Source organism: Parus major, chromosome 5, assembly GCF_001522545.3.
Source record: "Parus major isolate Abel chromosome 5, Parus_major1.1, whole genome shotgun sequence".
NCBI classification, from domain to species: Eukaryota; Metazoa; Chordata; class Aves; order Passeriformes; family Paridae; genus Parus; species Parus major.
The window spans coordinates 3,454,109-3,479,894 of NC_031774.1; the positions used below are offsets into that span (position 1 = coordinate 3,454,109).

Genomic DNA, 25,786 nt, shown 5'->3' on the forward strand with positions numbered 1-25,786 from the left:
TTGTGCTTTCATCGCATTTTATTTAACAACATGTTATTTTTCAATTATATTTAATTGGAGAAGTTCCAATGTGTTCCAGATTTGCCCAGCGCAGAGGGAACACAGGAAAAACTGTGTTTCAATGCCAAACTAAGAACCTGTACCAACTTTTTCAAGGCAATTAAATAAACCAAAGATTCATTTCTCTTCTCTAATGAGAGGTAGGGAGGTCCTGGTAGGAGGAAGCACTGGCAGATCTCCTTGCAGCACCTACTTTAGATCCATCTCAAGGGAGATGAGGAGACTGCTGTAATCCACATGGTGGAGGATCCAGTCAGGCAAAGGCAAAGCCTCCCAAAGCCAGTCAGGGCCAGGACGGAAGGGAGAGGGCTCCAGATGAGGTTTTCACAGTCTCTGTATTATCCAAATCTTTGGAAGGGGATTTGGAATAGACAAATGCTGTCACAGTATCAAAAAGTCAATGAAAAATGAGTCTGCTAGTGATGAGAGTGCTGTTGGCACAGGACAGACCGCTCCTGCCGGTCGCCGATCCATTCGGCCCCGCGTGTCCATGAACGGCTGCGGAGGTAGAGCACTCACACAGTGACCTTCTCCATGACATTGTCCGGGACGTGCACCTCACTCCCTTGCACTGTCACCGTGGCTGACTGGCCACAGATGTGCTGGTGGTCCTTCCAGTCCTGCCAGGGGAGAGCAGAGGGAAAGGCTGTGAGCAGAATGGGCTCTTGGAGAAGGGCCCTCACTGTGTGAGAAGAGCTCTCTGTCCACAAACCAGACCAACAATGAAGGGCAAAGGAGCCACGCACTGGATCACTACAAGAGGTGGAATTGGACTAAGCAGAATGCTGCCATCTCCACAAAAACCACAATCCATGGTATCAGTTTCAGTCAGGTGGAAAATCTACTAAAACTGACTCAGAACCTTAAATTAAAGCCTCTCCTGAAAGGCAGCTCTCGACACTGAGCACTCCCGAGGGACAGCTGTGCCAGGATCTTAGCTCAGCTAGGACAGGAACAGATTCCTCCTGGAACTGACTGAATTCAGGACAGCTGATTCAGCCTGAACCTGGCCACCCAGCAGAGCTGTAACTGGCTAAACTGAACCATCCTTCTCTCCAAGCAGGGGCCAATGGTTGCTGTAAGGAACTGGTCTGAAACATGACACACAGCAGCTTCCAGGTGTACTTCACACCTCTTCCCACCTCCCAAGTTCAAAACTGTAGAGTCTGTCCCACTGCATCACCTACAGCATCACAAATAATGGAAAGGAGAACTATGTCCTCAGTGGCTTGGCAGGAACAGCAGGGAAGGAAGTAAGCAGCTCACCAGGAAGCTGCAGGAAGGGGCTGTAAAAGTGCTCCAAGCTCCCCACAGTTCCATGCTTCATTTCTATTGTTACTTGGATTTTTTGGATCACCTTTGGGAAGGTGTATGCAAACCTGGGGATCTCCTCTACCCTTTTAATCCTGTCCTGACTTGCACACCTGTCCCATCACTACAGCCTTGCTGGCGATCCCACTGGCGAGGTGGGTTTGGAGTGCTTGGCCTGTGCAAGGTTCTGCTCTGACTGCCTGGCTCTGCTGCCTGTTCCTCCCTCCATGCTGACACCCATCAGGCTGCCTGAGCAGCCTGGCTGTCCCCAGGGTCACACAGCCCTCTCCAGGGAACTGAATCCCAGGCCACAAGCTGATACCTTCCGCTGGCAGAACGTAGAGCAGTAGTTGACTTTGTGGCATCCTGTGCACTCGTTGGTGGCCTCCCGTCCACAGTTGACGCAGGATTGCTGTGGGAAGGGATGGAGAGGGATATGTCACACAGTGACAAACCAGGGCCGAGGTGTCACCGAGGTGCAACAGAGGTGCTGTGACCAACTGGAACACCGAAGCAATGGGAAAGCTCCCGTTTCCCAAAACAGCACACCAACCCACAACAAACAGGCCCAGTGGCCTCACCCTCAGAGACCCACTCTCCTTGCTCTGTAGCAGGGATCACTTTGGAAAATGAAATGCACCTCTGTTTTAACTTCTGTCGGGCAGAAAGCCCTCCAAAACACTCAGTGTGGACATGGAAATCCATCCCCACCACCCCATGGAAACCTCCCTCCAGATAGGTCAGGTATCCATCAGTCAGGTAACAACAGGAGTTGGGTGTATCCCACCCAGACACGTCAGGCTGTGCACAGGCTGTTGACACACAAGCTCTGAGTTTATCCCAAATTTAAAGGTTTAAAGGCAGATTTCACTGGTGGTTTTGTTTGGTTTATAATCCTGTGTATGTCCAAGAGAAGGTCTGAGGAAGGACTGCAGACTAAGAGTTCGGATGGGACCCTTCAGGTATTTTCTCCTAGTTTTAGAGAGGAAAAAGGGATCTACTCCTATGGGATATGTTCCTTGGTCCTTTCCTGGTCATGACTACATAAGAGTGCACCAAGAGGGAAACAGGAGTCAAATTAAGAAGACAGGAGCAAGGACTTAAATCCAGAAGCAAGGTGAGATGGGATACACAGGTGAAAAATCACACCTGCTTTTTAAGAGATGTTTTTGTGTCTATCGCTTTCATCTTATCTTGTTGACATCAATTAACATAACCTGTATATTTAGGTGGAAACATCATTGAACTGCCACCAAAATAAGCACTTCACAGAGCATTCCACTTCCAGCTCATTAAACTCCTGACAAATCATTAGCACGTCAGCAGCAGTGACAGGAAGCGTTGCTGGGCTGTATCGTGGGCTCTTTAGTTCCTCCAGGCTCCTTCTCTCTTTGAGCACAACCACACCAAAAATCAGTGCTCTGATTAACACCCCCTCTCACACCTTTCCATGTACCTGCAGTGAACAGCTGGTGAGACTGAACTGTGTTTGTGCTCCTGATGTGTAGCTGTGGATTTGGGACACCAAAAACGGCTTAAAGCTTCGATCTGGGACTTGCAAAGCCTGCCCTGAGGGGACATTTGACTGGGGCTGTTTGTAACCTGTACAGTTACTGGAAAATGTGTTAAATACACAAGGCGTGGTTGTACCTGGAGATCTGAAAGGCAACTGAGCAACAGCTCTAAGGGATTCAGTCATGGGTTCAGAACTAACTCCCATTCCAAAAGCCAGAGGAAATTGTAGAGTTATGAAAACCAGCTCACAGGACAGAAAGAAAGCAAGTTGTCTTCCTGTCTGTAACACCAGCTCACCAGAGCTGCAGCACCACCACTCAGTGGTGAGGGAGACTGATGAACCTGGCCAGGTGACAGTGAAGGAGCATAGAAAACTGGAATGCTTGGGAAAGAGGAAACACTGCTTGGAGCACTGGCCCTACTATGAAGGGCTCAGATCCCTTGCCAGAAGGCCACACACAGAGCACAGGATTCCACAGCAATGGCAAAACCCTCTGTGTCTTTAATGAGACAAAGACCAAAAGGCTCTTCACAACACAAACCACCCCCAGCCTACCTTGATGATGATTTCTGTCTTCCCATCCACATCCTCTGTTTGTTGGAATAACTGGCTCTGGTATTGCTGCAAGAAAAACACACCAGACATGTCATTTCCCAGCTGGAGCATAACGTGAGGGGTTGGAAAGGGCACTGGGAGAGAGGGTCCCCATGCTGAGCTGTGTCTGCCCAACCTGACAATGCAGTTGCAAGAGTACAGGGTGGCCCCTCATTTCTCCCTTCTAGGAGAGGAACACTGTCACCTGATGTGGAGACAGGGCAAGGGACCTGTGAGAAAATGGCCTGAGGTGACAAACTGCCAGTCCAGAACAGCATTTCCTCCAAGCCCAGCTCCCCACTCCATCCAGCCACACACTTGTCCTTAAAATGGGGGGTTTAACTGCAACCCCCCTGTACACAGGAACTGGGAAATTCGCACAGGAAACACAAGGAAAATTCCAAGGTTACAGGGCCAAGTGGCACATTCCGGGGCCAAATTTTGGGTAAAGTCCATGATCCTAATCCACTGAGAGGTAAAGGAGTCTGGAGGGAACGTACAGCCCAACAAAAAGGATTAGGAGGGAAAAAAGCCTGAACAAAATTAACACACCTTAGACTTAAAGAGCAGCACTAACCACAATTACTCCTCTTTGCAACGGAAGAGTGAGAGGGCTTTAGAACACATTGTGACTCCATCACTCCTCTGGAGGTGATGTTCACAGCCCGCTTTGGCTGCCTGGCAGAATCACTTCACACCAGTTCAAGCCCAACCAGATGCTGCTGCACCTATTGCAGCAGCAACATGCTCAGCAATGGGGGACAGGAGTCCCAAACCAATGAAATACAAACCCAATCCTAAATTAATTATGTGCTAACCCTGGATTAAATGTATTTGGAACAGTTAAAAAGTCCAAAAAGAGCTGAACCCCTTCCTCCAGGCCAAGCAGGTTCATCCAGGAGTTGACTCAACACATAAGGAGATTAAAGGCTTAACTTACAAGTGTATGACCTGAGAGTCAATATTTGTTCTCCTGTGAAACCACAACCTTCAAAACCTTGATATTACCATGACAGAAATTAAGTTTAAAAACTCCAGGTAGATGGAGGCAGAGGCAAGGAAACCTCTTGCTCTGGCCTGCCAGGGGTGTGATTTGGTTTTTCTCTATTTGACAAGGCAACTCCAGCCATGCACAAACCATGGAGAAGGAAAAGGTGTGATACGAGAGGAGCAAGCCAGACACATTCAGATCTCTCACAGAAACAGCTCCACAAAACCCATAACATCCAATTCCCAATAGTATCACTGCTAGTTTGGAGCACACAAGCCACTGCTTGCTGACAAGAGACATATTTCTTAACTGTCCAAACCTTTTTAGATTAATTTCATACTCTCCAGCCTTGAATTGGTTTAATCTTTCTAAAAAAGCATTCAGATGCCCCAGCTGTTTGCTGATTTAATTTTCCACCTTGCTTTCAAATGAGCAGGGCCCCAGAAGCATCCCTGCTTTACAGAAGGCTATTCCAATTAAAAAATTGTGGGATTTCAACACTGATTCTCTTCAACTTATACAGAAAATCCATTTAACACATTTCCTGAATCTCTTTATTATTCCCCAGCAATTCTGGCACAGAATTTGGTGAGTATGTGTAATATCCCCATCCAAAAGTTTATCTGATACAAACAATGGATTAATGCACACTCAGAAAAATTACATTGCCCAAGCACACCATCACACGTCAGTTCTGCCTTTAATCTCCTCATTTTGGCTGATCTGCAAATGTCAAATATCTATTGCAAGAGACACACAGCCTTTGTTTCCCCACTCACCCTAAATTCCTAAATGCTTTCCCTTACTAAAAAATGCAGTAAAGCCAACATGGAGATATTAACCAAGGGATTTGATACTCAGCCACAACTTAATTATTAATGATACTCAATAACTGTTTTCTAACAGCCACATGAAATTCCACCAGAGAAGTTGTAGTAAACTCATCCCACACAGAATGCTGCAATTCAGAAAAACCTTATAAATGTCTCCATATTTCCATTTTTGTGATATCATGACACATTTTGGAAGTTCATATAAATATGGAGCTGGAGGGCACATGGTTTGTTTTTCTTTTGGGATATCATTCCCTAGGAGTGGTAAGTTACACAAATGTAACCTTACTCAGAGGATATAACACTTTGCAAACTTGCACATGAGCTCTCTGGGAAAGAAGTGTTATTTTCATCTGAGGCACAGTGAGGCCAAGGACTTACCCAGGGGAACCAAAATGACTTGTGGGAAAGATGGAAACAAAATTTGAAGGAGATCCTCAGTCTTGAAATTTTCCCCACAAACCATGACCCTTGAACAAATTTACAGAGATTAAGAAGTACAAAGAGAGCAACTGAGTGCATGTCAGAACTGCCAAATTACTAAATTATGTGCCAAAAAACCTCCCTGCTGATGAAGCTTTAGCTACAGAGTTTGGACCAGTTCCTTCAGAAGGGATAAGGATGTCCCCAACCCCTGAAACTGGCTGAGATGATATGAGTAGGGAGGCAGAGTGCAAACCCCTCGTGTCAGACACACTTCAGAGCTGTGTGAGTCCCACACACATTGACACTGACCTGCACAGAGCACAGCTCCAGATATTTAAAGCTAAGGCAACCTAACTACTGCCCTATAGGAGCAGGACAGCTCATTTGTGATATTTAACGACTCTAAAGCTCATTAAATAATAAATTTAATACCGAAACACACTATAGTGACTGATGTATAACATACATGACACTAAGTTTGTGTATCCATTTGGGAGCCAGCCTGTTTTTATCAGATCTCTACAATACAGCACTGTACTAAGTCACTCTTCCAGGAAAAGCTGAGTCTGCAGCTGTTATCCTCTCATCTGTGGCCCAGCCTCACTCTGCAGCTCCCACACAACGACACCCCCAGGAAAAGCTTCCCCCTGTTTGCTCACCCTTGGAAGTTCTGTCAGTGGAACAAAGAAAGTGGTGATTAAGCACCCATTTCCTTTGTATTAAACTGGTCCAGAAAAAATCCCCGATCCGAAGGGCAGGAAGACCCCTCTATCTGCCTCTCATATACCTTAACTGCCCAAAAAGCCATGGGACCACACACATACTCAGAGTGGGAAAGAGACTCGTGTTATAATCACTAGGAAACTGGGAAAGGCCCTTTAACCAACACAAAACCAGAGAGCCAATTCTTTGACCTTTAGTGTAATTGCTTCCCTGTATCCAGAAACACAGAGTTTTGTCCAAATACGGATTTCACAAGCAGGAATTCATTCAGAGATAGATACTTGTGATACTGCCTGGATAGCTCCAGCAGCTAGCACAGCTTAGAATTGTCTGGATGATAAAAAATACCACCGTGAGCATGTGGTTTCACCACATTGCACAAGTGTGGAGGTGCCCATTACACACTGAGAATGGTGAAACACAAGTGGTGTAACTGGGGATGCAGTAGTTCCTGGGAAAGGGGTTTTCCCTGGAAACAATCACGTGCTCATCCTTCCCATGTCAAGTCAGCTTTGATCCATATGCAGGAGGGATTTTAACTCTCATTCCCAGGACAAGAAGTAACTGGAAGAACATCAAAGAGAGCTGGTTTTGGATCAGAGGGTGTAGAGAAGGGACTGAATAACCATTCCAGAAACCACTGTGAGGATAAACAGAAGGGAAGATGCACACAGACTGGAAAAAGAGTAGAGTGAAGTTAAAAAAAGTTAAAAAAGTTTATCTCTCAACTGTGCCAAAGCTTCCAAGTGTTTCAGTGTCCCACACTCTGTGCAGCTTTCCAGCAGTAGCCAGCCCAAATCTGGGCAGCAGCACCGGCCCCTGTTCTGCAGGAATGAAGCAGGGAAGGATTAGACTCCCAACATATCACACACCTGCACATCAAGGATGCAGCGTACAGAAGAGTTTAGCAGAGCCAACGTGGCAAAGAATACCAAAGAGGCTGCAAGGACTGTCCTAGGGGTCCTCAGCTTCCAGCAAAGTCTTCCCATGCCTCTCTTCCAGGCCTGTTGCTGCACACTCCTGCCTATGGATTCAGTGGAAAGCTGACATTAGCACAGTGCTGATGGCACCAGAAGGAATGTGGTGTTTGGGAAGGAAGTTCAGCAGCTACCGGCGGCAACACCAGGTCCAACACTACCCCCCACCTCTCTATTCCCAGTCCACACCAGTAGCTGTGGATCTGTGGGAGAGGAGAGCACATTCAGTATGGAGCCATACTTGGGTGCATGCATGAGGTGGTGGTCAGAAGGACCTGAGACCCCTACCATGTATCAGTTACACAAAAGAGCAGGGAAAAGAGGGCAGTCCTTGTGGATAATCCCTGGCCACAAGAGAGAGAAGATGGGACCCAGTCAGAGCTCCTATGAGGCCAGGCAGCCTGCCAATCCTACCACAGGATTTGTGTGAGTCAGCTTTGCTTGCACAGCTCTCAGCAAGGTACCTCTAAACTTTACTGCTTACCTTCCCAAGAGGGATCAATTTGATTTTCATTTATGCCTCAACGAATCTCACACATGAGGTGAAGGATTCCTGTAAGTACTGTACATGTACTGGCAACCCTGTTCCCGGGAAGGCTTCCAGTCAGGAAGGCCAGAAAAAGCCTCCATGATAAGTCTGTGAGCGACCTGCCCTACTTGCCGGTGGGGCAAATACCCAGATACCCACGAAGAATGCCCGGGAAATCGGGCTGTGGAAGGAGCCTTAGCACATAAAAACCACTGGGACAAAACAGTGAGCCATTTTGCTTTGAGTTTCTTGGAGGCATCAAGGGCTCACTCGGTGGGTCACCTTGGTCCTTCTTCCCCCCCACCCCTCACTTTTCCCTCCCTGTGGTCCTGCTTCCCTGCCCCTACCTGCTTTGCCCTGCTTCACTGTTTGCACAAACACCTTGTGCTCCGCTGCCTCCCCGAGGGAGGGGGCGCTGCCAGCTGCCTCCACCGTGTTTCCCAGGCGCAGCTGCACCCGCCTGCACCCAGCCTCAACCCCCATCGCCGCTGTGTTTCTGCGCTGCCCTCCCCACCAACCTGCCACAGCACCAGCCCGCAGCGACCGGCGCAGCCAAGGCTGCAGCTGCCGCTCACAAGGGCCGCACAAGGCGGCTCGCAGTCACCGCTGCCCGTGGAAGGTTGTGCCCAACCACTCACAAAAGCGGCGGGGGCTCGCCGTGGCTTGCAGCTCGCACCTCCGCCTGCTCAGCTGGCGCTGACAGAGCGCCGGAGTTCCTGTGGTAACGCTGTCCCTGCCTTCTGTTTCTTTCTCCATCCTCTGCTCTCTTTTCTATTCTCCTTCAGTAGGACACTTACCCTTCTTTATATTCTGTCACATTTGCACTTTATTTTCATCTGAGATTATAATACTGTCACATTTGCACTTTATTTTCATCTGAGAAATCTATCAAAAAAGAATCCTCCCCGACTCCCTCTTTTACACTGGGACAGAACACTTCCCCATAAACTTTGGGATAAGCTGTTCCACATATCCCATTGAAAGGCTTCAACAGCCCAACTCATCTGACAGCAGCCACTGCACAGCTGAACACTCACCAGCTTTCTCAGACTAGGATTCAGTGCCCACATCCCATAAATTTATGGACAGCTGATGGGAGAGCTCAGGATCGTGACACCAAGCAGTCTCACAGCTCCTGGAATCCCAGAGCACTTTATTCCTTTCCCCATGATACAAATAATTTGGGAAGATTTCTCTTGCTAGCATTGCTTTAAAGGCTTGGAGGAACTATTTCCAGTATCACTGCTCCAGCCAGGAACTACTTGGCTCCACCACTCAGCCCCAAAGGTGCCCATGGCTGAGCCCCCTCACCCCCGTGGCACAGTTACCTCTTTCCTCTCCACATCAGCCTGGATCTTGGCCTGTGTGACAGCGGCCTCACGGAAGGAGGAGCTGGCCTGCTTGGCCTGCTCAATCAGGGTCTTCAGCTGCTGGGCTGTGCTGAGCAGGGAATTGACCATCTCCTCCAGGTAGAGCCAGCTCCGCTGCTCCGTCACCTCCAGCCCGTTCACCACCGACGGCGACATGGCTTTGGTGGGCGTCGCAGGGGGCACTGCCAGGGCAGGCAGAGAGGTCAACACTGGACATAGGGAACAAAAGAGAAAATACAGACAGAAAACAGATCATTCCTTCTGCAACATCAAGTGCAGGTCTGTGCAGAACAAGCCCACGGGCACTGGCAAACCCACCAGACAAGAATGCCTCCTCTTGACCTGGATGACTGTGAAGAGTTTAACACCTCCCAGCACTGCTGTGGAGAAGCACCATGATGCAGTGAAAGAAGCATTCCCAGGAACAATTCCACCACTGCCAACAACGTTCCCCTCAGCCATGGCTAGGTAAGGTTAGAGTGAGTCACTCAGTGACCCAATACTTTACAGAAACATCCTGATGTTCCTACCCAGATGTCAATGCTCAAGTTGAAAACCACAAAACTCAGGTACTGATCCACATCACTCTCTCTGTGCTTCCTGAATTCTGACCTCTACATAACCCTGGCCAGGCACGGGACTTAACCTGAGATAGTCACCATTACCCTCAAGTGAGTGTATTCCAAAGGTGGACTTCCCAAAACCATGGGTTGGGAAGCCCTTTAACAACCCAGCAGTTACTGTGTCACTGAACCAGCTACTTTTCACATTAGGTTTGAATGTACACTGGGAAATCAAGGTAGGACAAAATTAAATCCAGACCCAGGAATTCCACCATACACAGTGTAAGCTCAGCTTAGGTAACATTCCAGGAAGAAGTGTTACCTGAATTTACTTTTCCAAATGTAACTCTAGCAATAAATACTCACCATCCGCCATAAAATTCAGTCCAAGATTTTCACATCTACCAACACTGACCTCGACACTCCTCACTGAATTCTTTACTAGTAAAAAGAAGGTAATACCAGCTTCAGGGTAGTGCAGACTTCTTACCTCAAAATACCCTTAATTAAAACAGTAATTTTAGTGAATTTGCAAATGAGTGGCATGTAACTATTTGCGCTTAGATATGAGTATGAGATAAACCAGTCTTTTTTATCAGTGTCTGTTTGCACAAGGGCCTTTCCCACTCTCCATTTCCAGAACAATATTTATCCCTGCATGGCATTTGATAATGTATCAAACAGGAATTACTTCCGATTCCTCATTTTGGCACATCAGGCAAGAGAAAGTATTCACAGGTGAAAAAACAATCAATGTTTAATTAGTAACATCAAGATCTGACTATGTCTTAAACTCAAGAAGATCTGACTCTGGAGACCAGGAACATCCTGCGCTGCTCCAAATAAATAAATAAAGGTCATACAGAGGGGATTGAAAACTGACACCAAAACCTGCCCACAAGTACCCCCAGCATGCACCACTGGAGTCATAAAGCCATGTGAGGATGTCTAGAAAAGCTTCTATGACATGATTTTAATGGGGTTTGTTCTCCTCAGATCAAACACTAAATAAATGTTCAGCCACAGTGCCCAAAGAGGACCAAAATCCAGAAGCAAGCAGTTTAGGACAGGCAGGGAATGCACGACAACTCATGATGCAGAATCACAGCAGCTGCCTCTGGCAGAATAAACAAATCAAAGTTCTCAATAAAGAGCAAAAAACTTCCCACAGAGGGGAAACTGGCTTGCTTAAATCTTAGCATCTGTAAAACTCACAAGCAAAATAGAGCAAAGTTTAATTTTCTGCTCGAATCTTTACCTTTGCTGAGAAAGATGGGAGGAAATTGAAGCACAGTGAGCAAACGTACCGATTTTGGGATGAGACGTTGGCAGTGCAGCCTCAGGGAAAGGTGAGATCTGGCAGTTGTCCTGGTAACTGGGATAGTGAGGCTCTGGATGAGACACCCGGCAAGGCTGCTGGACGTTGGTGTCCTGAACTGCAGGAGAACAAGGGCCTTGGGAATCACTAACACACCTGGCAGGTGTTTCTTACACTGCATTCATCCCTATTTTTTTACATTTTATACAAGTTCCTACACTCTGGTAATTCCCAAGGGTTGAAAATGTGAAACAGCAGCAGGATCTCACACGGTCAGCAGGCAAGGAATCCTGATCCTGGCTCCACCATGCTCTGCTTTCACCTTTAGAGACACAGGTTCCTTGGTTCCATCCCACACAGTGAAAGATCCATGATCATCACGGGGCTCCAAACTCTGGTTTTCAGAGCAGGATCATTTCCCCAGGAGAGCTCACAACCCAAAGCATGACTCAGACTGAGAGAACTGAAATGTATGTCATGCATTTATATTTTGTTTGATTTATCCCGGCATTTTTCACTCTGTTTAAACCCTCACCTAGTTTGGAGTTTTTTTGTAGTATTTTAGGTTAAATGAGGAGTAAAAAAAAAAAAATTACAGAGATGAACATAAATCCCAGGAACTCAGCAGAGGTGAACGTTAGCAGCTCTCAAGGGCAAGGCTTCTCCTTTGGTGCAACTACTAAGATCTCAAACTACTGAAATGATTTCACAGAAAGGACAGCACCTTATGTAGTGTCTCCCTCGAGAAATAAATCCTTTGTGTTGCATTCAAAATGTTCCTTCGTACAGCAGTGGGCATCCAACCCTCTTTTACTCCTCCCCATGGCTGTTGAGGAGACACCTGAGCTCTTACCAGTGGCTCCAGTGAAAACATCCCCTTGTGCTGGGCTCTCTGAGATGATGGCCGTGGCCTCCACGGTGGACGCCCGGTCGAAGGTCAGCGCCCCGGAGGTCGTGATCTGTCCAGAGGGAGTCACGGTGACTGGAAACATTAAAGCACTTTCATAGTTAACAGTCAGTGCAGAGGACAAGCCTGGCCAGCTGTTGATTTCCCTGTGCTGCACCATACAAGCCCAGAAGACTCACAGATCAGCAGCCTGGGATAATCCAGTTTGGATCACACCTGTGAGCAGTGCAGCTGGAAAGGGAATAAAAGCCCCAGAGGGCTTCAGAAGGCTCTGCTGTCCTTCCAAGGCTCTGGGGGCACAAGGCCAAAACAATAATTTACAACTTAATACCTCCCAAATCACCACCTTTCCAGTTACTTTATAAACTGTAACTTAACACCTCCCATTAAGATTCAGTGAGGCCACACACCCCATCAACTTCTGGCTGCTTTGTGACAATTTTAGCAAGAGTGATTGTTGCTACTTAAACCAACGTAACAACCTGTGGATTACAGCTGATTCCATGACAGCTGGACAATTTTAGCTGTTTACCTACATGAGGTGATAGAATATGCTCAGCCAATGCAAGGAACAAGGCACAAAATCCTTCTGGATAATTATACCTGAGTGGCTTCAGAATGTTTAAAACCCATTTTAAAGAAGATTATTTAACTGGTACTATTAATTGCTGACGGGTTGATTCTGTAGCACAAAATAATTAAATCCTAGAATACAGTAGCTACAGATTCCTGGCTGGTGAAGTATGTGGCCACCAAAACAAGTTCTCTCTTACAGTGCCAGCATGAGAGAATGAGCAGCCTCACAGCACTTCACATAACAAACCAATACAGATTAAACCTATTTGGGGACTAAAAAAACCAAAGCCATAAAACAACTCTGCAGAATCCTTGTGTGTTTCTCCTCCTACTGTTGCTGATGATCTAATCAAAAGCTTACTTTTTTTGTTCTTTTTTTAGATTTCTGTTGCTTCCTCCTCACTCCCTTTGTACTGTTACCGTGCAGATTATGCCAGTGTGCAGAGAGCAGGACACATGGATGTGACTGGGGATGTGTGAGCTGGATCAGCTTGCAAATTAATTCCTGTTCTCACACAGATGATTTGCCAATCAAACCAGTAAGTAACAAAGCGTGTGCTGAATGTTGGAGAGGGATGTGCAGATCAAAGCAACACCTTCTGCCTCCTTCATTAACGACTTTCAGGCTGGGGGTTTCACTCCAGCTGCTTACAGACTTTTTTCTACATATTGCAAGGAATAACACAAATCTTACTCCATCTTCTAAGGGACACAGAGAAGCTCAGGGGATGGAATGGGGATTTCTGTCAGAGCAGAGAAGGGCCAGCCTCCCCCAAAACTTAATTCCAACAGGAAATTTCCAACAGGAAAGTTTGTTACTTGCAAAAAAACTACCTGAAATCCACTATGGATCCAGGCCAGGACCCCATAATTTTCTCCCACTTAGTCTGGTACAGGGGGAAATATAATCATAGACTATAACCATAGAATCCTGAAATACTTGGGCTTGGAAGGGACCTTAAAGTCATCTCCTTCCACTGCCCTGTCATGGGCAGGGGCACCTTCTACTAAACAAGGTTGCTCCAAGCCCCATCCAACCTGGCCTTGAACACTTCCAGGCATAGGACATAATCGAAGCCTCTGCCAGCACAAAATATGAAACCTACTGCTCATAGCACAAGAATGTCATGATGCTTAAACCTGAGTTTTCTGGAGGTCTAGAGCTGCACTTTTTCCTATTCAACTTGTGTCCTGATGTGGCAACACTGTGCTACTTTCTATAAAATAGGAAGTGATGCTGAGCCAATAAAACTATCCACTCAAAAGCATGTGACCAAAAAAAAGGACATTTTTCTCAACTGGATATCTCCAAGGGGCCACTAACAGGCATAAAACACCTATCAGGGCAACTCTCCAAAGAAAGGAAGCAATTTTTACTAGGAGAAAAGAACCTACACGTCGTTGCAGCAGTGGCTGGAAGCAGAGTGATGTTTTTGGAGCAATTCTTCTTCACTGGAGTTGCAGGTATTTCATTTTCCTTTTTCCGCCTTTTGTATGGCACAAAGAGTCGTATAGGGCCACTCTGGGTATAAAACCACCAGAAAGAAAATGAAAAGAAAAAAGGAAAAGGCATTAGCTGAGGGACCTCTTTGGAGACTTTGGGTTTACTCTCATCTTTCCAAGAACAGCAGCACAGATCCCCATGGATGATATGTGGTTTGCAATGACAGACCAAAGCACTTAAAAGTTTTCCAAACAAAAAGAACTTTGAAAAAAAAAATGTTAAACTCAGCTCCCTCCAGCTGAAGAGGCACAAATTCAGCCTCTTTCCACTATTATTCAAGGAGTAGAACTGGGTAGATAATCAGCTGCTGGCCAAGGTGGTGGAAGAAAAGAGAAAAAGAGGGAAAAGAAGAGAGGAAGAAATTCCAGGCTAGAAAACAAGCACATCAGTCAGTTCATAGCAGAAAAGGAAGGCAAAGCACTAGGTCAAGTTAAGTCTTCTGCTTCTACTTCAGGACTTAAACCTCATTTTTGAAACAAACTAGCAAAACATCAAACCCCAAATCAACTAACCAAAAACCCCAAGCAGTTTCAAAATGAAAATATTGATCCATCATAAGATTATGATGTTACTTCTTTACAAAAATATTTTTCCAATTCAAAACATTGTGGAATTTGAGTCAAAATCATAAATAGCATTGATATCCCTTTGCATAGATATATTAATTAGAAAAGGAGGAAAAAAAAAAAAAAAAGAAGAAAAAACCAGTAAGTATGATCTAGCTTTACTAAGGCTGTTCTGCAATAATGCCAGAAGTTCCTTATCTCCTTTCGCCATGGGGCAGGGACAAAGCACTTGTCTCTGAATAGTCATGTGTCAAGGCACTCAGTTCCCAGGACATGCATGACCTGCTCACCCAAGGGCTGTGGCAGCTTGACTGGTTAATTTGTCCAACAAAAATAAAGTAATGGATGTAAAACCTCCCACTCACCAGTGTCATGTCATCACAGCAAGCGGCACAAGTACACGAGGCAGCATGGGGATTTAAAATCCCATCCTGGAATCAGAAGTGACCAGTTCAGTATGAGAGTCACCAAAATCATCCAAAGCACACCTTGATCCTGCCAAAAAATGTGGATGGCTCCTGGAGTGGTACCCATTCCCTCCTGGATGCTGTACAGTAACAGAGAAGTCAGTTTCCCACACCAGAGCAATGGCGTGAGAGGGTCAAAGGAGAGAAAAGGAAAACCAAACATTTCCACACCCAAAGGCCAGGATGTATGAATCTGAGACTTGATTTCTGCCCACACATAAATCAATTGTCAGCCTAGTGGCAATGCCAAGTTCTCCAGGAGACTCAAATAAAGGATCCAAATAATGTATGGTGGAAGTGAATAAGTGGCAGGCAAAGACATTGAAGGAGATCAGGTTACTGAATTACAGCATCATGGGTGAGAGCTCAATTCCTGCAGCACAGCTCAGGGCTAGGCTTCACCCTGCAGAAACTCTTTCCAGAATAAGCACGCTTCCCAGTGTGCTATTTGAATTTGAGACACATCACAAACAATTCCCCTACATCACTGATCCTCAACCAAACTGAGTGCTGCTCCTGGTGCCATCAGCACCTGGTTCCAGCTGCCCCTTCCTGCAGAAAGGAGGGAGCAAACTGAACCTTACATGGATAAGGCACTGCAGGGGCCGCCCGGCGTAGCGGATGCTCCTCTTCCAGTCCTTGCTGCTGGCTCGCCCCGCCATGGCTTCAAACTCTGTGGGGCTGTACCAGTTGTCTCCTTGCTTAATGCACCTGCCACGGCCTCCTGAAATAAAGCACCAAAACACACTGTTAGTCCAGGTTAAGGGGAATTTTGCCACTTCTCTAAGGAGGAAAACATAGAAATTGCTGGACAAACTAGCAGGTAATCTGTAAGAACCATTATGCCCATTGGCTGTTTCCCATTGCTCTGGGGTAACTACGTCCATTTATTATCATGGCTGTGACAATGACTGGGCATGGTCAGAGCTCCAACTCAGGGTCTTAAAAATTTACTTCTCCACAAAAAAAGAAAATTCTTTATTGGATAAATACCACAAATTTAAGTGTATTCTTGAGTTGCACTTAAATTTCTTATCTTTTTTGTGTTGAAGAAAACTTTTTGTCCACAAAGCAAGCACTCCACTGGGCAGCCAGGCTGCTGGCACTTTCTGCTGCTACTTCCCCACAGGGATAAAAGACAAGAGGAGGAGCTCAGGAACTCCATGAAGAGACAAACTATCTGCATTCCAGCAGGGACTCTTCAGAGCTTTGCAAAAACACAAGTCTACTCATGAGACAAAAAAATCACTAGAGGAGTCGGCCTATTACTGAGGAGACTCAATGCCTGGCAGCCTGGATGTCCACAGGTTTAAGAAAAAGCTAAAAAAGCCTCTGAATAAAAAGCAAAACAAAAGGGAACAATGAAATCAAAAAGGCACCAGACTGGCTTAGAAACTCTCTTCTTTTTTTTTCTCTCATGATCAGCCCTTAAGAACAGCCTGATTAAAAGAAGAGTACAGAAGAAGCTGTGCCACCCCTCAGCCCGGGTGGCAGTTACCTGAGCCCAGCCTGTTCTTGTACAGAATGCCACTGATATTCCGGCACCGCACCGGCAGCTCGTTCTCGTACACAGATGGGTCCCAGTTGTACTTGGTTCCACTCTTCCCCTGGACAGCTGTCAAAGGGGTAGGAGGAGACTGTGGTCCTTGGAGAAAAGAGAAAAGAAAGGTGACAGCAACCGAAAGGCAGAGTGGTGTTCCATCCCATGCTCAGCTGCGTGAGGTGCCAGGGGGTTGACTGGAGCAGCTGGAACCGCCCCACATTGGAGCAGCACAAAAAACTCAGCCTGAAGAAACTGAGAAGGGCTGATAATTAAGCAAAGAGGACCTGAGGAAACAGGCTCTAACAGGGAGTAAATGCTGGGATTGTGAACTGATCCTTACACAACCTGTAAGCCGTGGTGTAAGGGGCTGGCTGGAGATTTCCCCTTTGCAGAGCACATCCTGTGGGCAGTTTTAGAGCACTGAAGGTTTGCTCTGCCATCTCGTGGGCAGCAAGGAAACTGGCAGGAAGCCCCAAACAAAACCTCAGCGACACTAAAGTGTCAGCCAGTGGCCTGAATCGACAAGAAAATGTGTTCCAGAACCCCTGGAAAGAACACGCACAGAACTGGGAGACTCGGATTTTTATTAACCATGTTAAAGATGATCCGTGTGCCCTTGGGGGTCGGATGGGTGTAGAAAGCCCAGTAGCAGGGCAAGATTTTTCAAACAGCTTCTTTTTGAGGGAAAGAATGAGGAAATTAAACACATTTCTGATCGGAAAAAAAATTTTAAAAAAAAAGCGTTCTTTCATTCCCAAGAAATACACAAAATTCTGTGTGAGGACTCAATATCTTAAAGGGCTTTTCCAACCTGAACAACTTCATGGTTTTAAGAGAGGGCAAACCATCCTCATAAAATTTTGCACATATTTTTAGATTCCAGAAAGACAAATAGAGTGGAGTAGAAGCCATCCCTCTGGAAGAGGGACCCACCATAAGCAGACTGTCTAATACCTGGTGTGAGAGGTGCTGAAGGCCCCTTGATCCCAGTGGTTTCAACGATGCTGCCATCTGTGTGCACCACTATCAGAGTGGCTTTTTCAGGGTTCAAGCTGTCCCCAATTTGGAGGGCTGTTCTCCCAGACTACAGAATAAATAAAGAGTTTAAATTGAGTAGAATACTTCAACACAAACAGATTTCAGTAACCCACAGGTACCCCAAAATTCCTATCAGTACGGTATTTATTAGATTAATTTTTGAGTTTTCAGACAAGCAAATTCAAAGATTTCATGTTTCAGGCCAGCACTTCTGTTACAGAATGAGTATGTGGGGGTGGAAAGGTAAAAAAATGGGAATAAACATCCCCCAGCTAATGGGGTTTGTGGCTTAAAGCCTGGATATTACAATGAAAACAAGCCTTTGACCTTACTACGGATCTTCATTTACACTGAGAAACTTTGTCAAATGCCCTCAAATGAAAGGACAGACTTACCAACACATGTCCTGAAATTGAAGCTGCATTGGCCACAGATGTGGTGAAAACATTGTCTGCAGAGGCCCCCACGTTGGCTACTGTCACTGTGGTGACTTCTGGAATGTAAAACAGGGTTAATTTAATGTTCTGCTGCATGCACAGAGCCTGATGAACAGCTGAACAGCAACAACAAAAAAATCCTTCTTCCTTCCTATTCAAAATTAATTTTATTTTTAATGGCACCTGTAAGTTGTTATGAACACTATCAGTCTGATTTCTATTAATCTTTGGGTTCAACAGGCTTTAACCTCCTTGAAACCAGGGCAGTCACTATCAGCATGTGATGAACTAAGGAATAAAGTAGTATTGCACCTGTACTAGGGTTACTCCAAGCTGTGGTGCTTTTATTTAAATAGGGACGACTGGGAATCATCAGGATAGACTGAATAACAGACTCTGCCCCTGTCATGTACTAACTCTGATGGTGCCATGGCCTGTGCACTTTGTCCAGTAAAGAACTGCCCAGACGTACAGCCCAGCGTTTCTGTGGTGTACAGCGCTTGGTCTGGCTCAAATCTTTGGGTTTCCACGTGGGGTGAGGGTGAAAGAACGAGAGGCGCTCGGACAGAGACAGCCGGGGCGATGGGTTCTGGACTCTGTAGCACCGCAGCTCGGCTGCACGACCCTGCTGCGTGACTGGGGGCGTTTGGTTACGGGGACACGGGGCCGCTCCTCAGGCGCACCGGGCGGCTCCTGCTCTTTACTGAGTGTGAAGGGGCGGAGTGTGGGATTCGGTGAGGGGGTGGGAGCGCTCCCTGAGGGAGCTGTCCCAGCCCGAGCCTCGGGGGCTGTGTGGGGGCCGGAGCCCGGGCTGGGGGAGCCCCGGGCGGGCTGAGGGAGCGCTGCCCGCCCTGACCTGCGAAGGCAGCGGCGGCAGCGGCCTCGTCGGCGCTTGGCATTGGAGGCGCTCCCATCTCGATGTGCTCAGCGTCTGCCGCCATCACCGTTACCGCCTCCTCCTCCTCCTCGGGCTCCGCCTCCCTCTCCGCTGCCCGTGGCGGCTCCTGCTCCTGCCCGGGTCCCGCGGGCAAGCCGAGCTGTCCGGCGGCCGAGTCGCGGTCGCTGTGCTCCATGCGCGGGGCCGGGGGTGGCCGAACCCGCCCCGCCGCCCCCCCGGGCGCGCCTGAGGGGGGGTCCTGCGGGAGGGGGGGACCGGCGAGCCGAGCGCCGCCGAGCTTGCCCGAGCGCTGACGAGCGTGTTCGGGGCCTTCCGACCGACTTCCGATGAGGCCCGAAGCGGCCCGAACCGTTCGGGCCCCGTGCGAAGGCGGCCGGCTCGCGCGCTCCCTGCCGGCTGTCCAATGGGGCGCGGCCGAGTCCGCGCGGCGCGGCCCGAAGCGGTACCTGACGGATCGGGTGAGACCCGAGCCCGCCCGAACGCGGCCGAGTCCCCGAGCGGTGCGGCCCGGCGAGGCGAAGAGTCCCGAGCGCGCTCGAGCCGTTTCCGATCTCAGCCGAAGGGGATAGCGAGTAGCGCCGATGTGTGCCGAGTCGTCTCCGATTGCACACGAGCTCCGCTCGCCGGCCCGAACGGAGACGCCCGAACGGACAGCGCCCGAATCCGCCCGAAAGCGACCGAACCGGGCCGAACGCTCCGATCGCGCCCGAAGGCGGGTGGGCGGGGCGAGTGGCTGCGCGCGGGCTGCCGGGACGGCGGAGGACCGGCGGGCGGGGGTGTCAAGATGGCGGTGCCGAGCCGAGGTGAGCCGTGTCGCGATAGCAACACGACAGCGACACGACAGTCCTTTCCGGGGCACCGGGGGGATGTCTCCCACCGTGCTAGAGGTGACGTCTCGCGGGGGGACACGACTAGAGCGAGGCGGGGCCGAGGTCGAGCCCGGCCCCGTTGGCATATCGCGACAACCCCGAGAAGCTGAGGCAAATCCCGATTGCGCCGTGAGCAAGGGCTGGCGCATGTGCGGATTGAGGAGCACCTTAACCCCGGGAAATCCAGATCTTTGCTTCTATTTAGGAACTGCTGGAATGAAGAGGGGGAAAAATCATCCTTGGTGTGGTCAAAACCATTAGTTTCCAAGTCTTTCACAGAGGTCAAAGTTTTCTTCCAAAACGGTGAATTTATGTCTTGGGTAGGTAAAGGTGGCTTAGAAAATTCTTGCCGAACTTGTAAAAAAAATTCTCATCCCAGGTCTGTGCAATGAGGTGCTCTGGGTGATGTTAACCACAGCTGCTGCATTTAATACAGTTTTGTGTTTAAAATGAAACCATTTTGTTAGAAAATGGGCCGTGTTCCATCTCAGATCTCCATTCTCAGTGTCACTCACTCTAAAATCAACACCAGCCTGGATAGATAACCAAGATTTTGTTGGGTAAAGCACTGAAATTATATATTCAGGTGATACAGTAATTCCTCTTGACTCGGAGTCCCTCTGGCGGGGGTGCTGTGGGGTTTCAGGGTTTATCCCTGTGCCATGTCGCAGTCGCTCTGAGGGAGGCAGCACATCCTCAGGAGCAGTGGCTGCCATCCTGACCTGCAACAGCTGCAGGAGGCTCACTGCCCTCTCCTAGGAAAGAATTAAGGAAAGCGTTCAACTATAAAGTTGGGGAACTGCCCTGAGGGAATTCACTCGGAGTTCCCTGTGGGAATTCCATTATTCTGACTGTGATACAATTCAGCATCAGCGGTGTAGCTGCAGTTTTGGATATTGAATGAATATGGAATCATGGAATCCCGTAATGGTTTGGGTTGGAAGAGGCCTTAAAGCCCATCCAGTCCCACCCCCTGCCATGGGCAGGGACACTTTCCACTGTCCCAGGTTGCTCCAAGCCTTGTCCAACCTGACCTTGGACACTTCCAGGGATCATGGGGCAGCCACAGCTTCTCTAGGCACCCTGTGCCAGGACCTCACACCCTCCCAGGGAAGAATTTCTTCCCAATATCAAAGCCATTTCCCCCTTGTCCTGTCACTCCTAAGTGACAGGATGAGTGTTGGGAGCCCCCAGTCCCTGTAGAGAGAGGAGAGGATCAGGTCCAGGAGACATTTTGGATCACAGACACATGAATCGCTTAAAATCATGTGCCTATTCCCACTGTGTTCCCAATTAGCTGCCTGGAGGTAGGGGGACTTAATTTGGGCCTAAATGCATAAAACTCTGAGGTGAAGAGGGCATTGACCCTGGAATCCAGGGATAAGAATGGTGTTGTGACAATGAGAAGCTGTCCCTGAGGAGACAGATGAAATGGCCTTTCACAGTTTTTACTTTCCCTGGAACAGAAATCCCAACTGTGCAATTCCTCGTGTCTGAGAGAGACCGAGAATGTTACTGTGGAATGCAACAGGTGCTTTAATAGGTTGCTGTCATCATCGGAATTTTGCATGGGAATTTTGTGATTTTTGCAGAAAATAATAAGGGAAAAAGCGACATGTGTTGGTTGGATCATTGTAAATACTTGGTTTGATTTCTGTGGGCCATCAGAACACACTGAGGTTGGATGTGGAATGACTTTGTGAAGGGAACTGGTTTGGAGGGATGACATTTGGAGGGATGGTATTTAGAGAAGCCTGGGAGCCCTGTGTTCTCCACAAACTTTCTCACAATTTACAAGCAAATGGATCCCATGTTCACCTCCTTCCTGCATAGTTAGAGGGGATGAAGTGTCATCTGCTAGGAAAGGACAGGATGAACAAGTTCTGGATAATGTCTGTGCACTCCTTCAGGCTTTAAAAGAGCCTAAAGTTCCTCACTGAAAGGCGCTTTTCCCAGTAGGGATTTTCCCCAAATTATTTGAGCCTTCATCTAGTTGAAAAGGTTATTAATAGAACCTGAAGACCATGATCTTGAAAACAATAAATGTTCCTGGGAGATGAAAAAAGAGATTGCTCCCAGAATTAGATACCATTGTTAGAATGTTTCTGGATTTAGACTTATTTTCTTCTCTTTATTTTCTCCTTCTCCATGGAAAGGAAGAACATCAGAGATTGTATCCTTTCTGTACCACTGCTCCCACCATGCAAGAATCTTGGAAAAGACTACCTCAAGTGGATTGCTGTCTTCTGCCCAGTAACTCTGCACAGTGCTGGGTTTGTACTCCTGAATATTCCGTCAGTGTCATCCCCAGGAAGCACAACTGGGACCTTATGGCTTCCAAGGGAAGATGTTTTGTGTAGGTTTAGCTGAGATTTGCCCCTGATGGGCTCCTGCAGAAACCCATTTAGCCCCTCTGCAGTCATTACTTAACCCATTTTCTTAGGAAAGGAGGTTAAAAATTGTATTTATGGACTGGTGTACACACCCCCTGCATCACAGCTCACAGATAGCTGACACAGCTGACAAGGGGTAGTAAAAGCAGCTCTCAGTAGTAACTTCCTCCTCTCTTATGGTAAGTCACCCCACCTTTACTCCTGCCGAGATCCAAGTAAACTCCTAGGAGGAGACACCCTTGGCTCTGGAGATTTCCATGCTTAGAACCTATCTAGTAATTTTTTGCTCCACCTTCCTTCAACTGGAAAAACCCCAAAACCTGGTTCTGCGTTAATAAAATGAGCTGCTCTGGGAACTGGAATCCATCCACGGCGTGTGGGTGGGTTTAGAAACGGGATGGGCAGTTCCTGTAAAAGATGCCTGGGATGAAATCCCTGCTTGGAGATATTTGTATGATTTGAAAAGGGCTGGGGGAGAGAGGGGAGTGAATTGAGGCTGTTTCTTAGGAATTTGCATCTCAAAGCTGAGCTCAGACAGGTATGGAGCACAGCATTTCCATGCTGTGGGCAGGAACAAGGCCTGGCTGCTGCACAGAGCCACCTCTTCTCCAAACACAAGTTTGATGGAGTTTGACAACTCTCTGTCAACTTCCTTAAGGCTGACTAAGAGGTCTGGGGCAATGTACACATGCATCCCCCCCACTTCCTCAGGCTAACAGATGCCCCACTACAGACCAAATAAAATTCCTTAAGAAAGGAACTAAAGCCAAGCCCGAAACAGCAAGCTTTTATCCCAGCCTGTGGCATTCACAGCCTCAAGTTCCTACCTGAACCCTCCTGACAGGCCAGGCATAGCTGGACCATTCACTGTAAAGAGGGAGTGCAGTATATTTTGGGGTTACTGGGAAATGGTGATTTTATGGAATAGATCCCACCTCATCACTATGAGAAATCCTTAACAACCATTCTCAGCTGTCATCGCTTCCCTTACAGATCCTGCTTTATGTAAACGGGATTTATTACATCTTCTACTTCTTGGTGACTCTTGCAATGATTATTTACAAAAGTAAGTCGCAGGTATTGTCCCCAGAGCAAGCTGTGCTGATGCACAGCTGGGTTTTGTCCTGCTTTGTTTTCCTGCTTTATTTACTCTGCTTTATTCTCCAGGTCAAGTTTTCAGTTATCCAGATGATCTTTTGGCTCCTGATCTTGCTGTGCTTTTTCTTATGGCCATTCTGGAAGTGCCTCGATTGTACTTGGGTAGGTCATGTTATCAGAGCAAATGGAATGTAATCTGTAAACATGAATCATTTGGAAAGGGAGTCTGTCAGTTGAGCAGATATTTGGAGACCCCTACACCTTTCCTTTCACTTGTGATGACACCTGCAAGCACCAACACATTCCTTTCACTAAGACAGAAGGGTGGGAAGTGCCTCCTGACCTTGTCCAGACCTTGCTAAAACTTCAAGTCCAATTTTTAAAAAACCCAAAGCACTCCTAAAATCTGCTCAATGCTCTCAAGACATTTATTCAGGGAAGGGCCCCTAACTAGCTTTAGGGTTGGATTTATTCCAATGCCTTTAAGCTCTCTGTGTATTTGCTTGGAGCCTGATCCATGGATAAAGAAGTGGGTTTCAACTCTAATGTAGTTAAACACCAAAATCTACTGAGCTGGGCTTGGAAATAAGCTGCAAGAAAGAGAAAGACAGCTTCTCTACAATGACAGTCATCTGAAACAGGAATAGATTAGCAGGGAATAAGACTTGAAAGTGAGGATTGGAATCCAGGAGACCACCAAGGTCACCCTGTTGAATGCAGAGCTGGGTGGCTCAGGGAGAGTTTGATGGTTGAAATTGAATGTTCAGAAGGATGCAGCTTCAGAAGTGATTCTCTGTGGTAAGAAGAGGTGCCCTGGCTGTCTCTATCAACTGATGAACTTATTTAGATTAACTTTGGTTAGTTTTGCTGTTTTGAAATGGATTGTCCCTTGGTGTTGGGCTTTCTGTTTGCTGGAAGAGCCTCAATTCAGGCTGGTATTTCAACATATTTTGAGCTTTTTTAGGACTCCAGAAAGAGCAAAGTCTGAACCAGAGCCTTTTTTGAGCAGGAATATTCTCGAGTTACAGCTTGAGCTCTTGTCAGAACAAATTGGACTTTTGGTTTCTGTTTCCTTGCAGGTTTCAAGGGTAACCTGACAGAAGCAGAGGCACCTCTGGGGCTGAGCCTGGGGCTCACGGTGGGCAGCGTGGTGCTGTGTGTGTACCTGCTGCTGTGGCAGACCTACGTGCTGTGGGCAGATGTGCTCCTCAACGCGCTGCTGCTCTCGGCCTACGGACTCGAGTCGGGGCTCAAGGTCACGGCCATCGCTGCCTTTGTCAGCTGAGCCCGGCCCCTTCCCACATGCCTGCCACACATTCCTTCTCTGAAAGAGTGGGGCTTTATTTCCACTATGGAATTCCTATGTATGTAAATACCCTGTAAAGCTTCTTTCTGTTTAAATTAGAAGTTTTGGGGACATAGATATCCTGCCCAGGAGCTGTGTGATGCTGTCCACCATTGGCTTATTTATGGCAAAGGCAAGGGATGAATTGCAAAACACTTAACACTTTGGCATTCACCAGTATCAGGGATCAGTACTAAATATCCATTCCCAGCACAGGATAGGAGCCAGTGCTGCTGGCATGGTGGGAGTTTTCATGGCACAGCAGCAACATGCAGCCCAAATGACACAGAAATGAATCAGGCCAGGGCTCACTTGTGCCTTGCCACGCACACGTCCGTGTTTGAGGGCATGGCTGCTCTGCTGCTCTCATTTGTGTTTCCAGACCTCAGTGGTAATTTCCCTGACTTTAGTAGGGCAGAACCTGATGTATCCCAGTGGGGGAGAGTAGAACTGGGTTTTGTGCATACCTGGAGAGCCAAGCCACAAGGTTTGGCAGCCAGTTCTTACACATTATTTGAGGGGATGTTTGGTTAAACAGGATGGTTTTAAAATGAACAAAACCATTCACCATTCATTCTCCCTTCTGTCCTGTTTAAAAGTCCAACAGAATGTTAGCAGCTTTATTTCTATTTGGTGTTAAATGTGCTTATTTCTGCAATTTTTCAAAAAATAGTACAGTCAAGCCTTTTCTAACTGGTGCAAGTGCAGAGTTTTTTACTGTCTCAAAAATATGTTGTAATGGAAAGCTTTGGGAGTTCCTGGTGTTTTGAAGAACCCTATTTTCTATTCAGAATTTCCTATTTTTATATTTATTTATTCATTCAAATAAATGATGTTTTGGATCTAAGGAGCGTTTGAAATGTAGAGCATCTTGTTCAGATCTCCAGCTAAGTCACCCAGAGGAAGACTTGGGCAAGCCTGGATGTGTGTGAAA

At 47.3% G+C, this 25,786-nt stretch overlaps 2 protein-coding genes across 5 annotated transcripts; one reads left to right on the forward strand and one right to left on the reverse strand.

Annotated features, from left to right (window-relative positions):
- Window positions 1-19,663, reverse strand: DEAF1 (DEAF1 transcription factor). 4 transcript variants are annotated; one of them, XM_033514926.1, is made up of 14 exons: window positions 19,594-19,663; window positions 18,208-18,305; window positions 17,729-17,858; window positions 16,730-16,876; window positions 15,816-15,955; window positions 15,130-15,195; window positions 14,090-14,216; window positions 12,065-12,193; window positions 11,201-11,329; window positions 10,260-10,334; window positions 9,289-9,539; window positions 3,443-3,508; window positions 1,694-1,783; window positions 1-680 (listed from the first exon to the last, which is right to left on the reverse strand). In XM_033514926.1, the coding sequence occupies exons 5-14, from the start codon at window positions 15,891-15,893 to the stop codon at window positions 576-578; spliced, it is 1,116 nt and encodes a 371-aa protein (XP_033370817.1). In that variant the 5' UTR covers window positions 15,894-15,955; window positions 16,730-16,876; window positions 17,729-17,858; window positions 18,208-18,305; window positions 19,594-19,663; the 3' UTR covers window positions 1-575. The 4 variants fall into 4 exon arrangements, 3 of the variants coding, with proteins under 3 accessions (XP_033370817.1, XP_015485802.1, XP_015485803.1); XM_015630316.3 differs by lacking the exon at window positions 19,594-19,663 and adding an exon at window positions 19,106-19,344; XM_015630317.3 differs by lacking the exons at window positions 10,260-10,334; window positions 19,594-19,663 and adding an exon at window positions 19,106-19,344.
- Window positions 19,450-25,699, forward strand: TMEM80 (transmembrane protein 80). The gene is made up of 5 exons (XM_015630320.3): window positions 19,450-19,950; window positions 22,173-22,189; window positions 23,382-23,475; window positions 23,577-23,669; window positions 24,587-25,699. Exons 1-5 carry the CDS (start codon window positions 19,551-19,553, stop codon window positions 24,790-24,792), a joined length of 810 nt encoding a protein of 269 aa, XP_015485806.1. The 5' UTR covers window positions 19,450-19,550; the 3' UTR covers window positions 24,793-25,699.
- Window positions 25,700-25,786: the final 87 nt, after the last annotated feature.

Coding starts and splice junctions, on each gene's coding strand:
- DEAF1 (XM_015630316.3), bottom strand. CDS start 19,322: ATGGAGCACAGCGACCGCGACTCGGCCGCCGGACAGCTCGGCTTGCCC. Junction 17,859..18,207: donor CAATTTCAGGACATGTGTTG/GTAAGTCTGTCC, acceptor TTTATTCTGTAG/TCTGGGAGAACAGCCCTCCA. Junction 11,330..12,064: donor TGTTTTCACTGGAGCCACTG/GTAAGAGCTCAG, acceptor GTTCTCCTGCAG/TTCAGGACACCAACGTCCAG.
- TMEM80 (XM_015630320.3), top strand. CDS start 19,551: ATGGGGCGCGGCCGAGTCCGCGCGGCGCGGCCCGAAGCGGTACCTGAC. Junction 23,476..23,576: donor TGCAATGATTATTTACAAAA/GTAAGTCGCAGG, acceptor TTTATTCTCCAG/GTCAAGTTTTCAGTTATCCA. Junction 23,670..24,586: donor AGTGCCTCGATTGTACTTGG/GTAGGTCATGTT, acceptor GTTTCCTTGCAG/GTTTCAAGGGTAACCTGACA.